At 46.9% G+C, this 23,280-nt stretch overlaps 1 protein-coding gene across 2 annotated transcripts in view; it reads left to right on the forward strand.

Annotated features, from left to right (window-relative positions):
- The first annotated feature begins 1,088 nt into the window (after positions 1–1,088).
- PRKCB (protein kinase C beta) overlaps positions 1,089–23,280 on the forward strand; it is a 325,998-nt gene continuing 303,806 nt past the window's right edge. Inside the window, exons 1-2 of one of the 2 annotated variants that reach the window (XM_077907036.1) lie at positions 1,089–1,295; positions 2,237–2,268. In XM_077907036.1, coding sequence (XP_077763162.1) covers positions 1,123–1,295; positions 2,237–2,268 — 205 coding nt within the window. In that variant the 5' untranslated portion in view covers positions 1,089–1,122. The remainder of the gene's footprint in view (positions 1,296–2,236; positions 2,269–23,280) is intronic. The other variant, XM_077907037.1, reaches the window with a different exon arrangement.

Here is a 23,280-nt window from a genome sequence, read left to right on the forward strand (position 1 = left end):
CCATCCTCCCGATTCCATCCAGGAGAGCGTCCCGGTGGATATGAGTGTGCCTTTAGCATCTTTCTAATATTTGTTAATGTCAGTCTCTAACAGATAAAAGAAGGCTTCAGATGCAGATGCTTTGGGCAGGTGGCAGCATCTGGAGAGATTGTACTACTACGGATATCTTTTGCCATTCAAACTAAGAAACCAGAAAGACTTTTTTTTTTTTCTTTCCTTTCAGATGGTGCACAAATACGACCAGCGTTTGTGAAGATGGGTCCCCTCACCAGCCCCATTTTACAGTTGAGGAAAGTGAGTCTCTTTGGGGATGGGATGGACAGACGGTATAGGGAGCTCTCTTTTAAATGTTGGGCAAGCAAAGCCAAGAATGGCCTTTGTGGCGGAGATGTATACCTACCGATATATAAACTAAGATTGCTCCTCCCCTACCTCTGCAGTACGTGTGTGCGTCTGTGTGTGTAAGTGTGTGGAGCCACAGGCCTTTCCGAATGAGTGACAGCGGGAGCCCATCCCTCCAGGAGACGCGTGCGGAATGACCAATGGGATGGATGCGGGGTGGACGGGCACCGGTCTCTGCAGAGGCCGGGTGGAATCCGTGGCGCCCACCCTCGCCACCGCGCACCCCCACCCCGAGTCCCCGCCGGTCCTTCCGCGGGGGGCGCCCTCAAGGTGCCCGTCCCCCCTCCGCCCCTAGTGCAACCCCGGCGCCCCGCAGCGGGGAGGCGGCGGGCTCAGGTCCGGGCATCGCAGGCTGCGGGCCCCGCGCCGCAGCGCTGCGGCTCGGAGCGCTTCGCCTCGGGGTGCCAATATGCAAAGCAGCTGGCGGCGCTGGGCGGGGCCCGGGCGCCATGCAAATGAAGGGGGCGGGGCCCGCCGTGGCCCCGCCTCCCTCCCCCGCAGCTGGGGCCAGCGGTGCCTCGCGCAGCTGGACGAGCGGCGGCAGCTGGGCGAGTGACAGCCCCAGCTCCGCGCGCCGCGGCGGCCAGAGCGGCGCAGGGGAAGCGCCCGCGGCCCCGGGCGGCAGCAGCGGCCGCCTCCTCGCGCGCCTCCCGGGCCCGCCGCCCGCGGCCCCGCGGCCCCGGGGCCGGCACCTCTCGGCTCCCGCTCCCCGCGCGCAAGATGGCTGACCCGGCTGCGGGGCCGCCGCCGAGCGAGGGCGAGGAGAGCACCGTGCGCTTCGCCCGCAAAGGCGCCCTCCGGCAGAAGAACGTGCACGAGGTGAAGAACCACAAATTCACCGCCCGCTTCTTCAAGCAGCCCACCTTCTGCAGCCACTGCACCGACTTCATCTGGTGAGAGCGCGCGGCGCAGGGCACCCTCCCGGGGCCCCGGACGCCCGGGTGCCCAGTCCTGCGCCCCCCCTCCCCCTCCCCCTCCCCCCCGGCCCCCGCCCCGGCCCCCGCCCCGGCCGCGGGGCGCCTCCTTGCCCGGTCTCCCCCCCAGCCCCCTCGGGAGCGCCCCGGGGCCGTGGCGCGGGCGCCGGCTCTGCACCTGCTCGGAGCGCGGGGTGGCCGTCCCTGGCCCCTGGGGGGGCAGCGCCTCGAGTGCCCGCTCGCCGGGCTTCCCCGTCTCCCCGCCTCCTTCCGGGCCCGCGGCGCCTGTACCCCCTCCCCTGCTTTCCGGGGGCAGCGCCCTGGGTGTCCTCTCTCTGCCTTCCCGCGGGCGCGGGGCATCCTCTGCTCCCCTCCCGTGTCTCCCGCCTGGCGCCCTGGGTTATCGATGGTTGCGCTTCCCTGCGGGCCACGGGTCCCCTTCGCGCTCCTCAGTGTCCCCTTCGCGTTTCCCCTTCGCGTCCCTGCGGGGACTTTTCTCCCCCGTCGCCCTGGGCTGGGGGAGCCTTTTCTGTCTCCCCAGTTCCCCCAGGGAACTCCACCGCCTCGGGGTCTCTCTCTCCTCCTCCGTCTGGATCCGTCTGGATGCGTCTTTATCGCTTCTCGTTCCCCGAAGGTCCTCGGGCATCTCTGTGGGCAGACCTCCCGCCTGCCCCCCACTTCCCGCGAAGGAACCGCTCCCCCCATCCCGCCACCTGGTGGTCGCAGCCTCCTTTCTTCTGCCTTCCGAGGGGAGGTGGGGGTTACTGCTCAGCTGCCCCCTTCCCCCAAAGGCGGAAGACTCTTGGGCACCCGCCTGCGGCTAGGAGGTTGCACCTGGGGTAGAGAGGCCGGGGAAGGGGGGAACTAGCCGGTGGCTGGGCCCCTAGGGCTGCCTGACGTGCCTCTTTCTGCCTTTGCAGGGGCTTCGGGAAGCAAGGATTCCAGTGCCAAGGTAGGCTGTGGGGCTCCGGGAATGCCTTTTGTGGAAGAGATGGTGAAAACACTTTCTAGAAGTGACTGAGTTAGGCAGAAGGCGAAGGACAGAGTGACCTGCCAAGCTGGGACTGTACCACCGCAAAAGGGCCCTTTGAAGGGCTGTGTGTGCAGGCAGTGATGCTCCATCCAGGAAAGGCGGGTGGAGCCAGAGGCCCTACCTGCCAAGGAAGAGCGTGCACCCTTTCTCCCTTCCTGGCAGCAAAGCGTCCAGTTCTGTCTCCTGAACCTATCCCGCTTGGTCAGTCTTGCTTCTGGAGCAAGGGTCCCCAGGGGCCATTTCTGGGAGGACGCCCTCCTCTCCCTAATTCCTGCTCACTCGCCCTTGCTCATCTCGCAGAGTGAGGTTCTGTCCCTTCCCCTGCTTCACAGAAGTCTCCACAGGTGGCTGCTGCCTCTGCATATGGTGCATCCCCTGGAAGGGTGACTGTGGGTGTCCCCTGGGCCTCCTCTCTCCCAAAAAAAGGTCACTCCAGATGGGGTGCTTCTCAGACATGGGTTTAAATCGCCCTTTCTATCTTCTGGCTGCATACAGGAAGGACTCCAAGTGACTGGCAACCTGGGTCCTTGCACCTGGTTCGAGGTCCTTGACCCTAGCCAGGGATGCTCAACCTCGTGGTGACTTTTAACCGTGTGCAAGGTGGCCTTGGCCGTCTCTGGTTGTAAATTCACCCTCCAGGGTCAAGTTGCCTATGGACCTATTTAGCCTTTGGGCTGTCGAACATTTTTTGAATTTGATGTCAACCTTTAGAACCGGGAGATTTTACCCAGATACTTGAATTTTCAGCTTCCAGTTTGCGAAGATTTGGTCCCACTTTCTTGTTGGAACAGTCATCTGGAGCTATTTTCATAGACGGGGCGTACATTCACCATTTCATCCCAGTCCTTCCCAGCTGGGCTTGTTTCACCAGTTTCTGGCTCCTGTAGACATTTGAGTTTGCAACTAATGTTCTGGAAATTTTTTTTCCCTCCCCAATTTTTGGCCAGATGTGGTTGAGTTTGGGGAGAACTGTCTCATTTCTGGAGTGTGTCGTAGGGGTACATTGACTGCCCTGGGGAACTGGGTTTGATCAGAAGAAAGCATTAAGCCTTCAAGAGTCAGAGATGTGACTTAGCTGTGTCTGTGGTGTTGTAGCACTCCACCCTCCAGGGAAAAGTCAAGTGATCCCTGGTGAGTGTGGGTGGCATTGTCAGTTGTACAGGATGCTGGCAGCATGGCACTGCCGTCTCAGAAGACTTGTAGGTTCCCTCCCTCACCTGAGATCCAGGGAAGAGCTGGCTCATCCAGTGAACCTTGCAGACCTGCCCAGCCTCTCTTACCAAGGAGTAGAACCCCAGTCTCACGCTCTGCACCAGAGGACTTCCCAAATCCCTTTATTATTTTTTTCAGCTTTATATACTCTTTTTAAAATTTTATTATTATTTTAAAAATATTTATTTATTTATTTGACAGAGAGAGAGAGAGAGAGAGAGAGCACAAGCAGGGGGAGCAGCAGAGGGGGAGGGAGAAGCAGGCTCCCTGCTAAGCAGGGAGCCTGATGTGGGGACTCCATCTCAGGACCCCGGGGTCATGACCAGAGCTGGAGGCAGATGCTTAATGGACTAAGCCACCCAGGCGCCCCTATTGTATTATTATTTTAATCGAAGTACAATTAATTTACAATGTTATATTAGTTTCACATCTTCCCAAATCCCTTTAAAGTAGCAATAGCTTAGAATCTGTTGCAAACAGTTAGATTGTTTCCTAGAACTTTGGCCCCTAAAGCACAATACCAGTGGCATCTTAGTGCTGGAATGTGTAGATGATCTTTGAGGTTACCTTTCACTTTCATGAATGAGTTTCTGTCTTTGTCGCTTGCTGGGATTGGGGGTGAATTTTGAACATTTTTACTGCTACTTTCCCACCTGCTCTGTAGTTACTGATGCTTGGGGCAGGCACTCTGGAATGTGTAGGTGATAACAGGAGATCCTGTTTTTCAAAACCTGGAAAGTGGTAGGAATTTTCTGGTGTAGTGAGAGTACAGCGGAATTAAACTTTCTAATCAAATATGGCAACTTTAGAGGTAGACAGTACTTACTATTTTATCAGCTTTCTTTTTCTCTTCTCCCTGAGAGGCAGTGTAGGGTAGCGGGTGTATGTACAGGCCATCAGGCAGGTCACTGTGGTTTTGAATCTTGGCTTTTGGGACTTCCCAACCATCTTATTTAGCTCAGATTCCTTGTCTATAAAATGGGTCCAATAAATAGTACTTACTTTAAAAAGTTGCTGTGTAGGGGCACTTGGGTGTTTCAATTGGTTAAACATCTGACCCTTGATTTTGGCTCAGGTCATGATCTCAGGGTCCTGAGATCGAACCCGGATGTTGGGCTCCACACTGGGTGTGGAGCCTGCTTGAAATTCTCTCTTCCTCCCCTATCCCTCCCCTGCTGCATGCACATGTACTCTCTGTTTCCCCAAAATAAAAAAAAAAATCTTTTAGAAAAAGTACACCTGATTAAAATGAGTTCCACATTTTATAGAGAATATGTATGGTTTTATTCCTTCAGTTAAGTCAGCAGTCCAGAGCCCAGGGTGGGTCCTAGTTTCTTCCAGTTTTCAGTTCCACCATCCAGAAGTGACACTTATCCCATAGTCCAAGATGCTAGACTATCTAGTCATCACATCTTTATTTCAGCTAGCAGGAAGGAGGAAAGCGTAAAAGAAAGGCAAAGGCCATATGCTCACTGTCACTTATGGAAGTTGCTGCAAGATACTTCTGCCTATATGCTGTTAGCTAGGACTTAAGCTTAATCACACACCACACCTAACTACAAATCACACACCCACACCTAACTACATGAATGGACAATGTAATGTTAATTTCAGGTAGCCCTCTTTTGGGCTACAAGTTAGGGCAGGGAGTTCTTCCATTTCAAAAATAGAAGGGGAGGGGCATCTGGGTGGCAAAGTCCCTTGATCATCAGACTCTTGGTTTTGGCTCAGGTCGTTGATTGCAGGATCATGGGATTGAGCTCCGTGTTTGGTTTGTGCTCAACGTGGAGTCTGCTTAAGACTCCCTCTTCCTCTGCCCCTACCTTTTTAAAAAACAAAACAAAACATTTCTTTCAATTTATTTATTCATAGAGGCACACACACACAGAGAGAGAGGCAGAGACACAGGCAGAGGGAGATGCAGACACCACGCAGAGAGCCTGATGTGGGACTCGATCCAGGGTCTCCAGGATCACGCCCTAGGCTGCAGGCAGCGCCAAACCGCTGCGCCACCAGGGCTGCCCTTTTTTTTTTGTTTTAAGATTTTATTTATTTATTCATGAGAGACACAGAGAGAGAAGCAGAAACATAGGCAGAGGGAGAAGCAGGCTCCCTGTGGGGAGCCCAATGTGGGACTCGATCTCAAGACCCTGGGATCATGAACTGAGTCAAAGGCAGATGCTCAACCACTGAGCCACCCAGGCATCCCCTGCCCCTACCTTCTGTGCTCTCTCGCACTTTCTCTCAAATAAATCTTTAAAAAAGTAGAAGGGGAGAGGGGGTATAATTTGCACTATCTTTGGGTAGGAGGTATGTAGGATAATCCTCAGGCGGGGAACCCACAGAGTCTCCATGCTCCCTTGTGCTGTCATGGAAATTGGGGGTGCTGGGATGGGTTGAGGGAGGAAAGATGGAAAGTCTATCAACCATGGGAAATTAGGGATTTCTGTGTGCCCAGGGGAGCTTTAGACTTCCTTGTTTTTGTACTGCTAGAGGATAGAATTCTAGATTGACTGCCACATGATTTTTCCCCTTTTGTTACCACTCTATTTTCTATAAAACCATTCCGTGAGGTAGTCTATGAATGTCTGATGACAGGCACTGGGGCCGAGCGTCCCTATTAAGAAACTGACTAAATTCTAGATGAGAAGTGGGACCCCTCAGAGAAGCAAGGCAGATTTTCCTCTAAAGCATTCTTTAGAGGACACCAGAACCTTCATTTGTGCATTAATTGTAATGAAGACAAGCCTTTGGGTGGAATTAGACTCTTAACCCCAAGAAGCTTTTGCAATTTGGCAGAGAGAACTTTTTCTTTGAAAGGAAGTTACTTTAGTAGGAATAGGGAGGCAATAAAATTTAGAAATTCAGAATTAATAGCATGGGGTTGGAGTCAGAACTGGATTTGAATCTCTGCTCTGCCACCTACTTGCTGTGTAAGCTTGGGTAAGTCACCCACCCATAGTGGCCTCAGTTTCCTGACCTGTAAAATGGGGGCTAATGGTACCTACCTCATAGGGTTATGGTGAGCACCAAAGTATAAGAGAAATATCCACAGTATCTGTGACTCTAAGTGAGATGATCATTATTACTTGGTTTGTGGTAGGAAACTGTGTCAAAGTGGGACAGAGTTCATTCTGGAAGTCATTGAATGACTAGGCTGCTTTCGTGTATTTAGGTAGGTTTTATTCTCAGGTGTGTTTCTTCATAGACTTTGGGTAACACCAATGAGTGCCCTGCTCAGCGTCTGGGCCCAGCCAGCCAGGCTCATTCGGATTTTCTTTTCTCACCCTTTCCTTGTGAGAAAGATCTCAACTTGTCAGGGACTCTCTAGAAAAACCCCAACATGCTAGTTTTCTGACTATGAAGACCTAACAGGGATGATTATAATGAGTAAACCAGTGCTTCGCCTTCCTGTGTAGATCAGAAAACATGTTTTTTAACCTTTTAATAGAAGTTATTCTTTAAAAACCCCAAAATGTTGGGGTGCCTGGGTGGCTCATTTGGTTAAGTGCCTGCCTTTGGCTCAGGGTCCTGGGATAGAGCCCCATGTCAGGCTCCCTGCTTTGCTCAGGGGAGAGTCTTACTCCTTCTCCTTTTGCCCCTAATCACATGTGCACGTGTGTGCTCTCTCTCTCAAATAAATAAGATCTTAAAAAAAAAAAAAAAACAAAACCCAAAAAACCAAACCAAACCAAACCCCCAAAATGTTGCATGAATTCAACCATTGCTGTTTTCATCAACATCAACTCTATGGAATACAAGTTTATTTTAGTCTGTAGTCAACTCATATAGATTGAAATATGCTCTTATTAAAAACAACAATCAGGGGTGCCTGGATGGGTCAGTCGGTTAAGTGTCTGACTCTTGATTTCAGCTCAGGTCATGATCTTAGGGTTAGAAGACTAAGCCTTGCGTTGGGCTCTGTGCTAGGCGTGGAGCCTGCTTAGGATTCTCTCTCCCTCTCTGTCTCTCTGTTCCTTCTCCCTACTTTCTTGCTCTCTCCCCTCTCTAAAAATAGAATAAAATAAAATAAAATAACAATCAAAGCTGAATCAAAGGTTATTTTATTTTTGGCGTAGTTTTCCCTGGCAACTTACGACATGATAACCTATACTTCAGGTTGAACTTTCTCAGTAAAAGTCATAAAGAGGCCTTTTTTTTTTTTTTTTTTTTTTTTAAAGTACAATCACTAAGTCAGGCTGCAAGCTACTGAAGGTTGCTTCTATTCCATTTCCCTACCTTCTCAAAAGCAGATCCCAGAGGTTTGTGCGTGAAATTCCACTCACCTCTTAGCTTTTTCTGACTGTGTCCTGAGGGTTCTGTGTGGATAAAAGGCAGAGGCTTTTTGACTTTGTATTTGATGGTTTGACTTTTTTATTTTTTCCACCTGAAGTGGGATTTCGGGCCCCAAATCCCAAATGAAATAAAAATCTTTAGGTGAGTTAATGCCGGGTTTTAAAAAGGAGGGCTAGTGTGTTGGAGAGGCAACAGTAAATTCATCTTGAGCTGTAGAGCACTCAGGGCAAGCTGGAAGCTTTGTCACTGGGCAACAGAATGCCTTTCTAAGTAAATATGGAAAATACGACCTTTGGAAATGTAGTTGATATGATACACACGTTCTTAGAAACTAATTTTAAAAAATATGTTGTTTCTGAATACTAGCGATATTGCAAGTGTCTTAAAGTAACTGTCTAGAACCATATGCAGCATGTTTATGGTGTATTTGGGTCAAGAAAGAAAAAAAAATAACAGAGAAAGTAATTGGCAGAGGATGAACCGAAGATTTGAAAATAATTTACACGTATGCTTGTTATTGGAGTCCCCCTCTATTCTTTCTCTTTTTCTGCCTAGCTTTCTGTTTCTGTTTCTGCATCTGCACACACACACACACGTGTGTAAATACACATATATGTAAATACATCAGTGTGTCACATTTTTGAGAATATGCATCTCCTTTTGATAGTTTTCAGGTATAGGTAGTTAAATTAATAGGTACAATTGAAAATCTGTGCTCTGATCTTTTGACTTTGCAGTCCAATTAATTTTGGGGTGGACAAAGGGATCAGGCTGTAAATAAAGTTCATCATCTCTGGCTGATGCATTAAAAAACTTGGTCTCTTATCATTTTTGGCATTTGATCTAGTATCATAGATTCTTTGGCTTGACTCATCGTGTCTGTGATGTTATAGATAATTGGCACTTTTATAGAATATACAAAATCCACCATGTTTACATGTGCCATTTCAAGGTTTTTTTTTTTTTTCTTTTTTTTTCTTTTTTTTTTTTTTTTTCCATTTCAAGGTTTGATGGGTGCTTGAAAATCTGGTAGGAAATTTATATACTTACTACATGCATTTACCCATCCATCATTCCATGTATCCATCCATCCTTACAAAAAGGTAACACTCATTGAGTTCTATGTGTCAGGAACTATTTTAAATAGTGGGAATACATGGATGAATGAGATTGAGAAGATCGTAATGGCATGGAGCTTATGATGTAATGGAGAGATAAAATATTCTACGAATCATTGCACCAATATTTAATTTTACTTTTTGTGAAGTACTTTGCAAAGAATGTACAGGGTGCTGTGAGAATTTATAAGGGGATGTTAGCCTAGGCAATGGTTGGGGTGGAGTTAGGGTATTCTTTGGTCAGAGAATTAAAAACCAAAACCAAAACCAAAAGGCAAAAAACTTCCCATTCTCTGAAGTAATTGGAGAAAGTCTGAGTTGCCAGGGGGCCAGAGCTAAAAAATCTATGTTGTGAAACTGCTCATATCCTGGATAAAGATACACAGAAGGTCTTATCTCTGTGATATTCTGTAGAGGGGATGAGTCTTGTGCCATGGTCACAAGTAGGATGAATATTTGGTAGAATTACTTTAAGACAGCTTCTCTCTCAGTTCCATGGATAATTTCATCCCCTCTTAGCTAAGACTCAGATAATGAGCTGGCTTCCTTTGTATGTAGGGGTTGCATTTTGAGGTGGCTCTTCTACAGCAGAAAAATCAGACCATTTCAGAGGTGGAGGAGCAAGTCTGAGCTGACAGGTTGAGAATAAATAAAAAGACAGAGTAAAGAAGGTCAGTGAGAGGCATCTGAGCAGACAGCCAAGTTTTTAGGGGTGCAAGATTATCCACATTGCCTCCCAGATAACCTTCCTTACCCTCCGTCCAGGTCTGATGGTCTCTGACCGTTCATTCCTTTGATTTGGGCAGTGTTTTCTCTCATTTGGAAGACAATTTGTTTGTAGTTTCACAATAAGCCCCTTTGAATCACATATAGAGAACCATCCTCGGTCATTTACTTCCCTCTTTCTGATTTCATCAAGGGGAAGGTCTTGGTTTGGTGCTAACACATCTTTAACGCCTATCTAACACAAATCTGGGCACCTAGAAAATGTTCTTTACTTTTTATCATGAAAAAACTAAAGGAAATTATGGGAACATAAGGATCTGTTAGTTTCTACCTATAAACTATCTCCTCCTCCTTCTCCCTCCCCTTTTGCCTAATGGTGAGCTCCTCCCGGTCTCCCTCTGGGGGCCCAATTTCCTACTGGTTATTACTTCTTATGAAGAGAGAAGGAGACTTCCTGGTCTTTCCTGGAAATGGCTGGTGTTGGAAGAAAGCTTGATGTAGCAGAGGATTGAAAGACACCGTGATTACAGGCTCAATGGGGCTTAGAAGAGATAGCAGCTTTGATTCAGGATCTTTTAATATTTAATTAAATTAAATCAAATTAATTTATTTTTAAAGATTTTATTTATTTATTCATGAGACACACACAGACACACACACACACACACACACACACACACAGAAGCAGAGACACAGGCAGAGGGAGAAACAGGCTCCATGCAGGGAGCCTGATATGGGACTAGATCCCAGGTCTCCAGGATCAAGCCCTGGGCTGAAGGCGGCACTAAACTGCTGAGCCACCCGGGCTGCCCAAGATCTTTCAATATTTTAATATTAATACTGTTATTGTTGGCTAATACCTTTTCATTGTTCTTTGTCCTGCTTGTCTGTGTCTCCTGGATGTCGTCTTTTCCCTTAGCCTACATGCAGAATGTTGCCCTATTGAGTTAGAAGAGGAACTCAAAAGTGGACTAGGAGGGTTCAGATGCCCTCTGTTGAGGGCATTTGCTAAGTAGATGGAAATAAACTTAGCAATAACCATATTCCTGGGTTGGGGGGAAGCGGGATTGGGTGGGGGGAGATTCTTTCTTCTTTTATCTTGCCATTGCCCAGTGACCAGACTTTGGGTTTCTAGGCAGGCAGTATAAATTGAATTGAGAGTGCAAGGCTCAAAAATCAGATAGGCTTGATTTCAAATCCTGCTCTGTCTCTATGACTCTGTGACCCTGGGCTGGTGAAATATGATCCTGCTTGATCCAACCATCTGTCTATCCGTCCATGTACCCACTGATCCACCAATCCATTTATCTATCCACTCAGCCATTTTTCTATCCATTATTCATTCATCCGTCCATTCATTCACCCAGCCACCCATCCGTTCCCCATCCATCTGCCCATCTGTCCTTTCATTCAACAAATAATTTATTGAGTGCCTACCACATACCGGGTGCTGTTTTAGGCACTGGGACTAGAGCAGTGAACCAGAGTCCCTACCCTCCTGGAATTTACATTCTAGTGGAAGGAGAACAGCAATTAAGAAATACAATGTATAATGTCAGGTTGCAATTGAAGAGACATAAGACACCAGCCTTGCCCTGGAAGATCTTCCTGGTCTTTTGGGGGGAGGAGAGCATGTGGCCAGTTAGTTCCGGCACATAAAGGAGAAGTGGGGCGGCATCCTTACTCCTGGGAGGGGTGGAGACGATGCCACAGAGGAGGTGACATTTGGGAACAGTCTTACAGCAGGAGTAGGAGTTCCTAGATTGACAAGCTGGGGGCTGGGGAGGGTGTTTCAGGCAGAGGGCAGCTCGAGTTGGCACACGGAAAGACAGGACAGGGCACATGCAGGGAACAGGAAGGAGGGTGTGTGGTGGAGGCGGTGGCAATTGGAGATAAACGTCATCTAGGAGGGTTTGGATTTTGTGAGGGCAGGACAGTGACTAGGAAGCGCTTGTTGTCATTGTTTTAAGGCAGGATGTGCGAGGGTGAGTGAAGTGGCCAAATATTTGAAAAAGAGTAGCATGAAGTGCATTTGAGACAACGATTGCCATGACTCAGATCCTGAAATCCCAGGCCTGTGGGGTTGGAGGGCAGGTGCCATGTACTGAAATGACCATTTAGAAGCAGAGGCGAAGGTGTGTGTGGGGGGGTGTCACCGGAGCTTGTAGGTGCCGCTGCTATTTTTCACCTCGTAGAGAGGCATTTGGATTTTTGTGTCAGTCATATTGTTGATTGTTCTATTTCGGGAGGTGGTTACTGGGTTATTTTTATGGTTCTAACAATAGGGATATCTCTCTTCACCGCATCCTTAGGCAGAGAGGGCCATGGAAATGATTTTTCCTCTGAAAGGAATCCTCCCACTCCCTTTCTCCATCTCTGCTGCTGTCACTTATCCAGCACGTGTTAATTAAGCACACACTTCATGGGTGGCCGAGAGTTTGTGCCTTAGAGACGGTAAGGTATTGGTTCCAATCTTGGTTTCTTGATACAGGACCTTGAATGTATTACTTATACTCTGAGCTTTTGTTTCTTTAGAGGTAAAAGGAAGTAATAATATCTTGTTGATAGGGCACACATCAAGTGTATCCTGAGTGCCTTGCCTGGCCTACAGTGAGCACTTGATAAATACCGGCTATTTCCACTATTTCTAGGGTTGGGCGCTGTCTTGTGCTGACTTGATAATCCTGTTGGGGAGGCCAGAGCAGTGCTCCTGAACCAAGGGCTTGATGCAAGAACGAATGTGTTCACACATTGTGGGCAACTGCATTAGGTGCGACTTAACAATGTTTCTGAGCCCAGAACTCTTAGCGGGGGTCAGAGCCGTGGTAGGAACATGGGTGAGCAACAGTGCTTTCTATGCAACAGTTTCCTGGCTTTCGATGCTTTAATTTGTGGGAAACCTCCAAAGCTGAATTGAGATCTGTGATCGTCCCATCTGCTGTCTTCATTTTGAAAATGTGTTGATGGCATTTCAACTTTAAATAGATTTCTGACCATTTCACTTTTTAAATTTTGAGTTCCCTTCATCCTCCAGATGGAATGTTTACGTGCTCTTTTGGGTTGAAGGAGAAGCTGCCAAATAATGTGGGTGAAGGTGGAGGGTGAAGTCTGTGGGACTGTTCTTGTCTTGTGATGGTGGGGTTGGTGATTTTTATGAGATAGCCCTACTCTGAAGATGTTCCTTCTCTCCCTAAAGGTGGGGGTTATTATTTAGAATTTTGGCAGTGCTGCAAATGAGAATCTTTTTTTTTTTAAAAAGATTTTATTTATTTATTCATGAGAGACACACATTGAGAGAGAGAGAGAGAGGCAGAGACACAGGCAGAGGGAGAAGCAGGCTCCATGCAGGGAACCTGATGTGGGACTTGATCCCGGGACTTCAGGATCACATCCTGGGTTGAAGGCAGGCGCTAAACTGCTGAGCCACACAAGGATCCCCAGTGCAAAGGAAAATCTTGATAAGTTATCTGGCTTTGTTATTTTTTTAATAAAATGTGTGTGGCAAAATTTATGGTTGGGAGTATTGATGAATTCTTTCTGGGCCAAATAGTGTACTTAGGGTAGTAAGATTGGCATATAGAGTGGTAAGGGACTTCTTTGTATTTTCTTCGTCCTTCAGTTAGATATTATCTTTTGATGACTGCTTTTCTCTCCTTCCCAGGATTGAGTCTAGAATCTTTTTTTTTTTTTTTTTAAGATGTATTTACTTATTTGAGAGAGAGAGAGAATGTGCAAGCAGGCAGAGGGAGAGGGAGAGACTCTTAAGCAGACTCCATGCTGAGCATGGAGTCCCAATGCAGAACCTGATCCCATGACCCTGAGATCATGATCTGAGCTGAAATCAAGAGTTGGATGCTCAGCTGACTGAGCCACCCAGGCACCCCAAGTCCAGAATCTTTTAACATGAGTTATAAGTCTTTGTCTGTCCTGGGTCCTCAGGAACCTTGCTTGTACCTCCCTTTTAATCACTTTTCACTTTCTAGCTGAAGACCCAATTGGTCTTCCTCAATCAGGATATACTCTTGCCTGCCCCAGGGCATTTGCATTTGTTCTGTCTTCAGCTTCAATTGCTCTTTCCCCTCCTCTTCCCCAACTTGCCTCCTCCTCCTTCTTCAGAACTTACCTCAATGTCACTTCTTCAGAGAAGCCTTTCCCTGATTTTCCAAATCAGGTTCCCCGTTGTACAAAACCGCTTGTCAGTTTTATGTTTTATAATGATCAGTTTGAGTGTTTAGTCTTGACTGTCAGTTTCATCAGAGTAGGGGCCACATCTATCTCATTTCCTGTTGTCTCTGAGCCAAATCTGGCTTGTAGGATGTGCTCAATAAACACATATTGAATGAATGAATGGTATAGGGGAGAAATGACTAGAGAGGGAGTTATCTGATTTTTTTAAAAGATTTTATTTATTTGAGAGAGTGAGCATGAGACAGAGCATGAGCAAAAGCAGAGGGAGAAGCAGACTCCTCTGCTGATGAGGGAACCCGATGTAGGGCTCGATCCCAAGATCCTGGGATCATGACCCAAGCCCAAGCCAGATGCTTAACTGAGCCACCCAGGTGGCCCTGATTTGGGTTTTGGTGCTAGTTTTCTTTCTTTTTTTTTTTTTTTTTGGTGCTAGTTTTCTATGGCTTGATCTGTTATTTTTTTTTTTTTAAGATTTTATTTATTTATTCATGAGAGACACACACACACACAGAGGCAGAGACACAGGCAGAGGGAGAAGCGGGCTCCATGCAGGGAGGAGCCTGATGTGGGACTTGATCCCAGGACCCTGGGATCATGACCTGAGCCAAAGGCAGGTGCTCAACCACTGAGCCACCCAGGCATCCCCAGGCTCTGATTATTTTTGTTTGAACTCCCTTCCTCCTCGGATTGCCCTTACTAGAGCCTGTTGAGAAGTGATTTTCAGAAGTATGTGGATGATTTGGGGCACAGCCTCATGCTCTGTCCATGTTTCTCTGTGAAGATAAATAGCCCCTCCACTTAAGTCTGTGCCCTTGTTCATTATGGACCCTGGTGGACTGAAGTGAAAAGAATTTCCTCTCACATAATATATGCTGGAAGCCACCTCAGTTGCCTATCAGCAGAATAGTGGGTACCTGATGGAATGTCATATAGCAATGAACAGGAGCAACCTACAGCTACATGTAACGTAGGTGACTCTCCCAAGCATAATGTGAACTAAAAAGGCTAGACATAATACCTTCTGTATGATTCTGTTCACTGGAAGTTTAGGAGCAGGCGAAAGTAATTACAGGGGACAGAGGTTAGGATGGTGATTACCCTGGGAGGAACTGGTGGGGATTGAGAGAAGCTTCTGGGATGATTTGGCTGCTGGTTACATGGATGCATTCAGATTGTGACATTTCATTGAACTGTATACTTGTGCCTACTTTTCTGTTACTATAGTTTAATAGAATATTTAAAAAGTAAGTGTAGGGGTGCCTAGGTGGCTCAGATGGTTAAGCATCCACTTTTGGCTTGGGTCATGATCCCAGGGTCCTGGGATCGAGCCCCACTTTGGGTTCCCTGCTCAACAGGGAGTCTGCTTCTCCCTTTCCCTCTGCCTCTCCCCCTGTTTGTGCGTGTGCGCTCTCTCTCTCTCATGAATAAATAAAAAATCTTAAAAAAAAAGCAAGTGTAAATCACTGAGGCTGAACCTCAAAAATATTAGTTGGGACTTTTTTTAGTTTTACTCACAGAAGTGATATCCGTACAGAAGACAAGCACCTTCTGGACTCACCCTTTGAGGGATGGTGCCGTTTGCCTTCTTGGGGGGGACATCTGCTTCTTATTTCACTGTTGCCCATCAGTTGCAAACTGTAGAACGAGGAAGCCAGGGCACTCTGACAAATTTCCCATCAAATAATGTAGTTCTATTAATACCCGGAACACTTGAGCTTCATAAACTGTTTTTAGGGCTTGCATTTGAAAAAGCCTATACTAGTTTAGGTATTAGTACGAATCTGTTAAAGCTGCTATAACAGATAAGCCTTAAAATCTCTGTGCTTGACAGAAAGGGATTTCTTCCTTTCTCACAGATCAGTGCAGGTGATTCTGGTCAGTTTTGCACATGGTCATTTAGGACTCCAGCTTTCTTTCCATTGGCCCAGTGGATGGGGAGACAACATGAGAAAGCATGCTCATTTCATTACCACCCCAGCCTGAAGGGACATATGGCATTTCTGCTTACCTTCTGTTGGCCAGAACTCAGGCAGAGGACCATGTCAACTGCAAGGGGTGCTGGGACATGTCAGCCAGCTTGGTCTAGTAGGAAAACATATTGGTGAACACAACAAGCCCTGCTCTAGTCCCCAAAACCATGATTTCCTTTCCCTTTGGGATGATGCATCCAACTGGATCTCTCACTTGACTTCACTAAAAACAGATGTGACTTCAGTAAAACAGATGTGAAACTCTAGACCTCTTAATCTTATCAAACATATGAGAGGATGTTCGGGGAAAACCATGGTCTGTTTTCTTACAAAGAGTGAAATGAAGAAGCACTTCTCTTGTTTTTAGGTCTTAGAACAGTGTGGTTCTTGTGAGAAGTTCTATTTCTCCAGCCAGTCAGAATTCTTGGCTCTCCTGATTGCTGGTGGACATTGAAAACTCTTCTGTTTGAGTCAGCAGTCAGATCACCCTGTTCTGTTCTTTCTTTCTTTCTTTCTTTCTTTCTTTCTTTCTTTCTTTCTTTCTTTCTTTCTTTCTTTCTCTTCTTCTTTCTTTCTTTTTTTTTTTTTTTAAATTTTTTTTCTTTATTTATGATAGTCACAGAGAGAGAGAGAGAGAGAGAGAGAGAGAGGCAGAGACACAGGCAGAGGGAGAAGCAGGCTCCATGCACTGGGAGTCCGACGTGGGATTCGATCCCGGGTCTCCAGGATCGCGCCCTGGGCCAAAGGCAGGCGCCAAACCGCTGCGCCACCCAGGGATCCCTCTTCTTCTTTCTTTCTTTTTGAAAGATTATTTATTTATTTGGGAGAGAGAGAGTGAGCAAGCATGAACATAGGGAGAGGGAGAAGCAGTCTCCCCACTGAGCAGGAAGCCTGATGCAAGGCCGAATCCCAGGACCTGAGATCATGAACTGAACTGAAGGCAGATACTTAACTGACTGAGCCACCCTGGTGCCCCACCCAGTTCTTTTCATTTGCTTATTTGTTCATCTCTCCTATGGAGGAATCCTTGTGTGGTTCTGCTTTTGGGTGTTTGGGCACCTAATAAACCAACTACCTGTTGTGTGCTATAAATCTCCTTAAACCTTAGTGGCTTAAAAGTACTACCATTTTATTTAGCTCTCCTTTCTGTGGGTCAGTAATTTGGGCTGGGCTCAGCTGGATGATCTTTCTGTTCGGGGCAGGGGTTAGCTCTTCTTGGCTGGGCTCTGCACATGTGGGGCCTGCACCTGAGATGCCCAGGACACCGGGACTTTTCTCTCGGGGAGAGAGGCCTCTCATCTTCCAGTAGTCTAGCTGTGCTTGATTGCATGGAGGTGACTGCATTCCCAGTGCACAAAGCAGAGGCTGCAGGGCCTCTTGAAGCCTTGACTTGGAGCTTGTACACTGTCACTTGTGACATATTGGGTCAGTGAGAGCAAACTACAAGCCTGTCTGAAATAAAGGAGGAAATAGAGGAGGAAATACTCTTGCTTTTGATGGGAGAAGTTGCAAAGTATAGGTGGCATTTTGGGAGAACCTACCAGACCAATTTCGGTGTGGCCCTGGTGCTTAGCCCTATACAATGCCCTGGAGCAGTGTGCATCTGCTCAACTGTACTTGTATCTGTGACAGATCCCAAGTGAGTGCTCACTGCTTATACCTAATAAGACGACCTACCTCATGGGAAAGTGGCAGGGCTGAATGAGATGCTCTTGTATAAAGGGCACAGCGTAGGACTTAGTGCATGTGAAACACTGAATACTACCACCATCACTACTGAATACTATCACCATCATTACCACCATCACTACTGAACACTACCACCATTACTACTGAATACTACCACCATTACTACCAGCTGTATCCTGTTGTGTACTTTGGACTGCACTGAGCACTTGAGATTCAGAACATGAGGTCTCTGACCTTGAGGAGGGGGGAGATCCTCAAAGCGACAGACATAAGGGGTGCCTGGTTGGCTCAGCTCAATGGGGAGTCTGCTTCTCCTTCTCCATCTGTTGCTCCCCCTGCTGTGCTCTCTTTTTCACTCTCTCTCAAATAAATAAATAAAATTTAAAAAAAAAGGAGAGAGAGACAGACAGACATGAGAGTGAATTTGTGTGAGCCGAGGTGGCAAGTGTGATTATAGAGCTATGATGGAGTGGGATGAGGTCAAGGGCTTGGGGTCAGAAATCAGCTCTTCCACTAAGCACATGTGGGGTCCTAGGCACCTTTGTTAGCCTCTTGAATCTGGTTTCTCATCTATGCAATAAAGATAAGGATACAGAGCCTACCTCCCAGGGCACCATGTGAATTAAATGAGGTGTGGTATGCAAAGTCATGTGATTGCTCGCTAAATGTTAGTTCTGGAAAAAAAAAGTCTCAAAAATACCCTCGGAAAATGTCCTGAAGTTATTATTCTGACTTCGTTCTCCTGTGACTCTGGCCAATGTCACTGTTGCTTTGTCTGAAAAGACACAGATTTGCATACAGGTGGCTTATGGGAAGAGTAGGTCTGGGGTACCACATGCATGAGGGGTTGAGGGAAGCAGGGAATGGGGCTGGTTGTACTGTGGTGCAGTAGTTGTAATAGAGGTCAAGGCCAGGCCTATAGCTGGAGATGGGATGGCCGTTCAGAACTGGGACTATGGACACCTGCCCCAAGTGGACATTGGCTGTGGGTTGTTCTTGGGAGGGTGGCCTGACTTTGGGCAAGGCAGCTTCCTTCAAGTGGGAACTCCCAGGGAGGATGCAGCTGTGAACGTTAGCCTTCAACTCTCCTAGCAGCTGAGGCAGTGCGTGTCATGGCCCTAGAGGTGTGAGGAGGGTCTAGGGGATGCACTGTGTTATCCCACTCCATGCTTCCAGGTCTCTCTTAGAGGTTCATTCCAATCTGTACTTTCTTGATCATTAGTAAGCCTGTGGGGTTTCCCTGGTCCTTTCACAGATCTGGTTGAGTTGCTCTCTAGATTCAGTGATTCATCTTGGCCAACGCTGGAATATTATTTACAGAGAGCCTTGATCCAAGTAGTCCTAGGAACACAAGAATGCCTTGCCCACAGTCACCCAGCTGCCAGGAAGGAGATCTGATATTCACATAGTGGACCTACCTTCCTGTGTGCCATACCCTCCTCAGTCACGAGGTGCCAGTGTGTTTTTTAAGCCTGGATACTGTGACTTCAGTGCCTTATTGCCCTTAACCCTTATTTGTATTGCCTCTCTAGTCTGGGGTGAGGTTCCTTGAATTCCTCCAAGTGTATTTTTTTAACTGGATCATCACTTATTAAGGGTCACAAAATCAATTTAGTAGGTCATGAACACCATGGAAAAATAGAATGAAAACTATCAGAATGGGTAACACTCAGGAAATATAAGTATTATTACATAAAACTATTAATTAATGTGTACATACATAGGCATGTGTGAACTGGGTCAAATGTGAAGCATTTTCACACTGTGGGTTATGGTCAGCAGAGTCTGAAAATCACTATGAAAAGTATAGAGCAGAGGCACTAGAGGCTCATTGGCCCCTGGACTGCAGAGGTTTTATTTATTTCTAGAGATGATATAGATGCATTATTTTGAATTCTTTACAATTAGAGGTTTTATTTTCATCCCGTCACCATATCCCAAGATTATTTTGATTATTACCTTTGAGCTTTCACATATCACTGATGAAAGTTATTTTCCCAAATAGAATTCTAAGTATAGGGTATGAAGTTTTTAAAATGGATTTTGGTAGAACTGCCTGGCCTGACCTGTCACTTGAGTGAAGTGCCTGAGTACTGTGTCAAGTGCTAACACAGAGCTGTCCCACTCCTGCAGAGAGAAGGAGCTGGTTGTCCTGGGGGATACTGTGGGTTGAGACAGAAGTGTTTTATGAACAGAATCGGCACAGAGGGAGGGAGGAGGAGGTGTTTAAGGGATGCACAGAGCCGTTGGGAGAAGTGGGAACAGCATGCTGGTGTGGAGGTGGGCCCTATCCCCATGGTGGCACTCTGCTGACAGCAGCCTCTAGCTGGGACTTCCAAGGGCTGAGGTCAGTATGTGTTTATATTCTCGGGTGTCTCTGATCGGTGGGGGGCTCAAATGATGGCAGGCCTCATTGTTTTTCCCCTTTGGCCTTCTCTGATTTGGGGTCCATGGCCACAGGGGGTCAGGGTGCTCCAGATGAGACAAAAAAGTCAAGTGCAAGGAAAAGAAGAAAGTCTTGTTCCTGCGTGGGTAAATGTGTATATTCTGTAACCCTGATGAGGGGCTCTCTTAGCTGGGGAGACTGGCTAGGGAATCTTCTATTTCTTAGGCATCTTCAAGTAAGGCTTTCAAATGCTGCTGGCTCAAGCCGAGATTTATTGAGTATGTACTATGTGCTGGGTAGTGTCCTAAGTGCTTTTTGTATATTAACTCACTTAATTACCACAAATGGGCCTATGAGGTTGCTCCTATTATATTCCCTTTAAGAAAATTTCCCCAAGGTTACATAGAGTTAGGGCTCAAACATAGATTTGAGTTCAGGATTGTATGAAAGGGGAGCACCTGGGTGGCTCAGTGGTTAAGTTTCTATCTTTGGCTCAGGGTGTGATCCCAGGATCCTGGGATTGAGTCCTGCATCAGGCTCCCCATGGGGAGCCCACTTCTCCCTCTGACTATATCTCTGTCTCTCTCTCTCTCATGAATAAATAAATGAAATCTTTTTTTTTTTTTTTTTTAAAGACTGTATAAAAGGAATGAGGGATGATGATGGGGAAGATGAAGGAGACAGCTGGTATCTGGGGGTTTGCAGTGAACCGGGCATTTCACAAACTTCATCCTTTTGAATCTTCACCCTCCACTAAGACTTGGCTGTGATTGTTAGTCCCATTCATAGAGGAGGAAACAGGCTTAGTGAGGATAAAGAATTTTCCTAAGAACTGCAGAGCCTAGAGGCAGAGTTCTCATGCGCTAAGGTGAAGGGCTGGGGATGGGAGAGCCCTGTGGTGGGGAAGGTCGCGAGCAGGGTGAGTGAGAACGGCAATCGGGCCAGCTCTGATGTATGTGCCCATGCCCTGGATCATGTCTCAGAGCCAGGAAAGTGTGCCTGCCACAGCACCAGTGAAACTGGCAAAATTTGATGAGATGTGGAAACTCCTTAGTGGGAGAAATATGTGCATTAAATTTTTTTGTTTTTGTTTTTGTTTGTTTGTTTTCCTCCAGTGAGGGAGTTTGCACATGGGTAGCTTTTTTTTGCCATAGCCCCAAATAAGGAATTCAGAAAGTGGCTTCTGGTCTGAGGGCTTTGGGTGCTCACGTGACCACAGTCAGCTGATTTCCTTGTGTCTGTGTTGCTGAGCTGGGAGGACGGGCTGAGAACTTTGAAAGTCCTTGTGTCATTTGGAAGGAGGGGGTCATGCACTGCAGACGTGCCCAGGGAATGATAATACTTCCAGGGACCTGTTCTCATTTATTGAGGCACTGAGCTGAATGTTCACACATGATGTCGTTGAAAGCCTATAGCACCCTAGGAGCTAAGTCTCATTTTAACTCCTTGAAGAATCTAAGCCTCAGGGACATTAAGTAACTTGCCCAGGTCTTGAAGCTAAGGGGTATTTGAAGAAGTCTGTCTGCCTCTGAAGCTGGTGGTTCATATACTCTGAGGGGAGACCCGATCAGCCTTTGGGGGGAAACACAGGTGTGGCTTACGTCACCAGGTATTTTTTTCCAAAATCCACCCAGAGGACAGTAATATGGAAGGAGTAGTAGCACCATGTGGTCCAGCTGGCATATATTTTTTAAGATTTTATTTGTTCATGAGAGACACAGAGAGCGAGGCAGAGACATAGGCAGAGGGAGACATAGGCAGTGGGATGCGGGACTCGATCCCAGGACCCGGGGATCACGACCTGAGCCAAAGGCAGATGCCCAACTGCTGAGCCCCTCAGGTGTCCCACAGCGGGCATATTTGGCCACCCCTTCATGTGTGGGGAGGTGTAAGGAAACCAGGCACGTTTCTGCCCTCAGGCAGCCTCTGGTCTCTAGGAAAGACCCAGAAATAAAAAATTCGTAACCAGTGGGAGTAACCCAGTGGGAGTAACCCAGTGGGAGTAACCCAGTGGGAGAGGTGCCGCCCGAGGTGGGGACCCAGGAGGCATGTGGCTTCCCAGGCCCCTCCTGGGCAGGGTGCCGGGAAGGAGTGCAAGTTCTAGGCCATGTTTTGAGGAAGTGGAAGCAGTGAGGGAAACAGTAAGCCAGTCAGCGAGATGGGAGCGGAAGTGTGAGAGAGAAGGGACGTGGGGTTGGTGGAAGTAGTTCAAGCACTTGGGAAGGTCTGGCTTCAGAAAGAGAAGATGTGAGGGGGACAGAGAGGAGCAAAGACCTCCAGGATTCAGAAGTGAGCGTGACCCTTCAAGGTGGTGAGGCCAGCAGCTCTAAGTGCTGCCAAGACAGTGGCCAAGTAGGGAAGGGACCCAGGAGGATATCTTGGGGGAGGTGGGGGAGAGGGAGGGCATGGGTGGAAATGAGCCAAAAAGGGAAAATGGGTTGGAAATAAAGTAAGTTGAGTGGCCCATTGAGAAATTTGTGCGTGTTGGTCTCTTCTTTGCTTTGGGAGGTAGGAAAAAAAGAAAAAAAGAGAGAGAGAGAAAGATCTGGACTCAAATCCTGCGAACCCCACTCAGTTTCTTATCCTTAGCACCCTCATTTTGAAAAAAGGAGTAAATGATAAGGATGGTACCTTCCTTATAGAGTTCTGAGGATCAAATATGATAAAACTTGTGTGGGGTCAGAGCAGAACTTATTATATAGCACAAAAGTAAAACTTCAGAATATTGTCTGCAGGGCACCTGGGTGGTTCAGTTGGTTAAGTGTCTGACTCTTGATTTTGGCTCAGGTCATGCATGAGCTTAGGGTCGCCAGATGGAGCCCTGGAGTCGGCTTGAGATCCTCTCCCTTTCCCTCCCCCCTTCCCCCACTTGTACATGTGAGTGTTCTCTCTTAAATAATAAATAAATAAATAAATAAATAAATAAATAAATAAATAAATAAAATCTTAAAAAAAAAAGACTATCATTAGCCACTGAGGGAGTTCTCACCGAGGTATTTGATGAGTAGGGTTTTGATGAATAGGGTTATTATCAATCACACTAGAAAATTCAAGAAGAGACAGCTTTTGGGTGAAGATGGTGAGTTCTGCATTGACTGTTGAATTTGAGATACCTGCGGTATATCCAGGTTAAGTATCCAAAGGCCATTGGGAATATGGAGAAGTCAGGGATGGAGAAGAGATTTGGGGATTATTAATATATGGCTACATTTTTCTGCAAATATCTAAATCATATCCCTCATGCTACTCAGAAGATTTTAATTGTGTAAGACTAGAACAACATGGAATTACTTTTTTTTTTCCTCTCTCTCTCTCTTTTAAATTTTCTTTTAATTCTTCTGTTTGC

Source organism: Canis aureus, chromosome 8 (genome assembly GCF_053574225.1).
Source record: "Canis aureus isolate CA01 chromosome 8, VMU_Caureus_v.1.0, whole genome shotgun sequence".
NCBI classification, from domain to species: Eukaryota; Metazoa; Chordata; class Mammalia; order Carnivora; family Canidae; genus Canis; species Canis aureus.